General features: G+C 55.4%; 1 protein-coding gene across 1 annotated transcript in view; it reads left to right on the top strand.

Annotated features, from left to right (window-relative positions):
• Positions 1 to 688, top strand: part of IRF7 (interferon regulatory factor 7) — a 27,371-nt gene that overhangs the window by 15,478 nt on the left and 11,205 nt on the right. Inside the window, exon 9 of the mRNA XM_006019218.3 lies at positions 3 to 245. Within this exon, the coding sequence (XP_006019280.1) occupies positions 3 to 245 (243 nt within the window). The remainder of the gene's footprint in view (positions 1 to 2; positions 246 to 688) is intronic.

The raw sequence follows: 688 nt of genomic DNA, 5'->3' as shown, positions 1-688 counted from the left end.
AGGAATCCTGTCTGGAGGGAGATCTCAGCACAGCAACCACCCTGGTACCCAGAACATCTTCCTGAATGAAGCCCCTGATGGAAATGCCATTGTCTATCAAACTGAGCTAGCAGAGAATGGCTCTAACCAGTTGGCGGACCAGTGGATGGCCCCTGCCGCAGTGGAGCAGATTATGCTCAACCCCCATGCTGCCCCCCTTCCACAGGAACCTTCTCACAACACAGTCCCTCTGCTGAACAACACAGGTCAGTGCCTTAGAGCCGTTCTCAGTCCTAGGCGAGGAGACCTGTACTCAAGAATAAGCTGCCCACCTCTCCCCACATCCTTAAGGGGCACAACAGTCGAGCTTTGGGGGAAAAGGCAGCTCTTGGAGTCACATAGTGCTCACCTTTCCCACAAACTAGAGGCCCCTCTGCACTTCTTTCGAAGGACTAGAGGTATCTTAGAAATACTCTCCCCCGACCATGTTCGCATCACGGTGGCCTGGTCTCATTCCACCCTTCACTCTGCTGAGGCAGACATGCAACACCCATCAACCACAGGGGTGGGGTGGCTCTCCATTGAGCCATCCTTTGCTTCTCAGAGGCTGCCAGCCAAGGGGGGGGGGAGGTGCTACTGGAAACCATATCTGGTGACAGGGGCTTGGGATGTCATGAGCTGGTCCAGTGCCCACTGAGGCCAGCAGGAA

Source organism: Alligator sinensis, unplaced genomic scaffold, assembly GCF_000455745.1.
Source record: "Alligator sinensis unplaced genomic scaffold, ASM45574v1 scaffold907_1, whole genome shotgun sequence".
Classification (NCBI taxonomy): Eukaryota; Metazoa; Chordata; order Crocodylia; family Alligatoridae; genus Alligator; species Alligator sinensis.
Note: the sequence above shows the minus strand (reverse complement) of the source record. Positions and strands in the feature narration are given on the sequence as shown.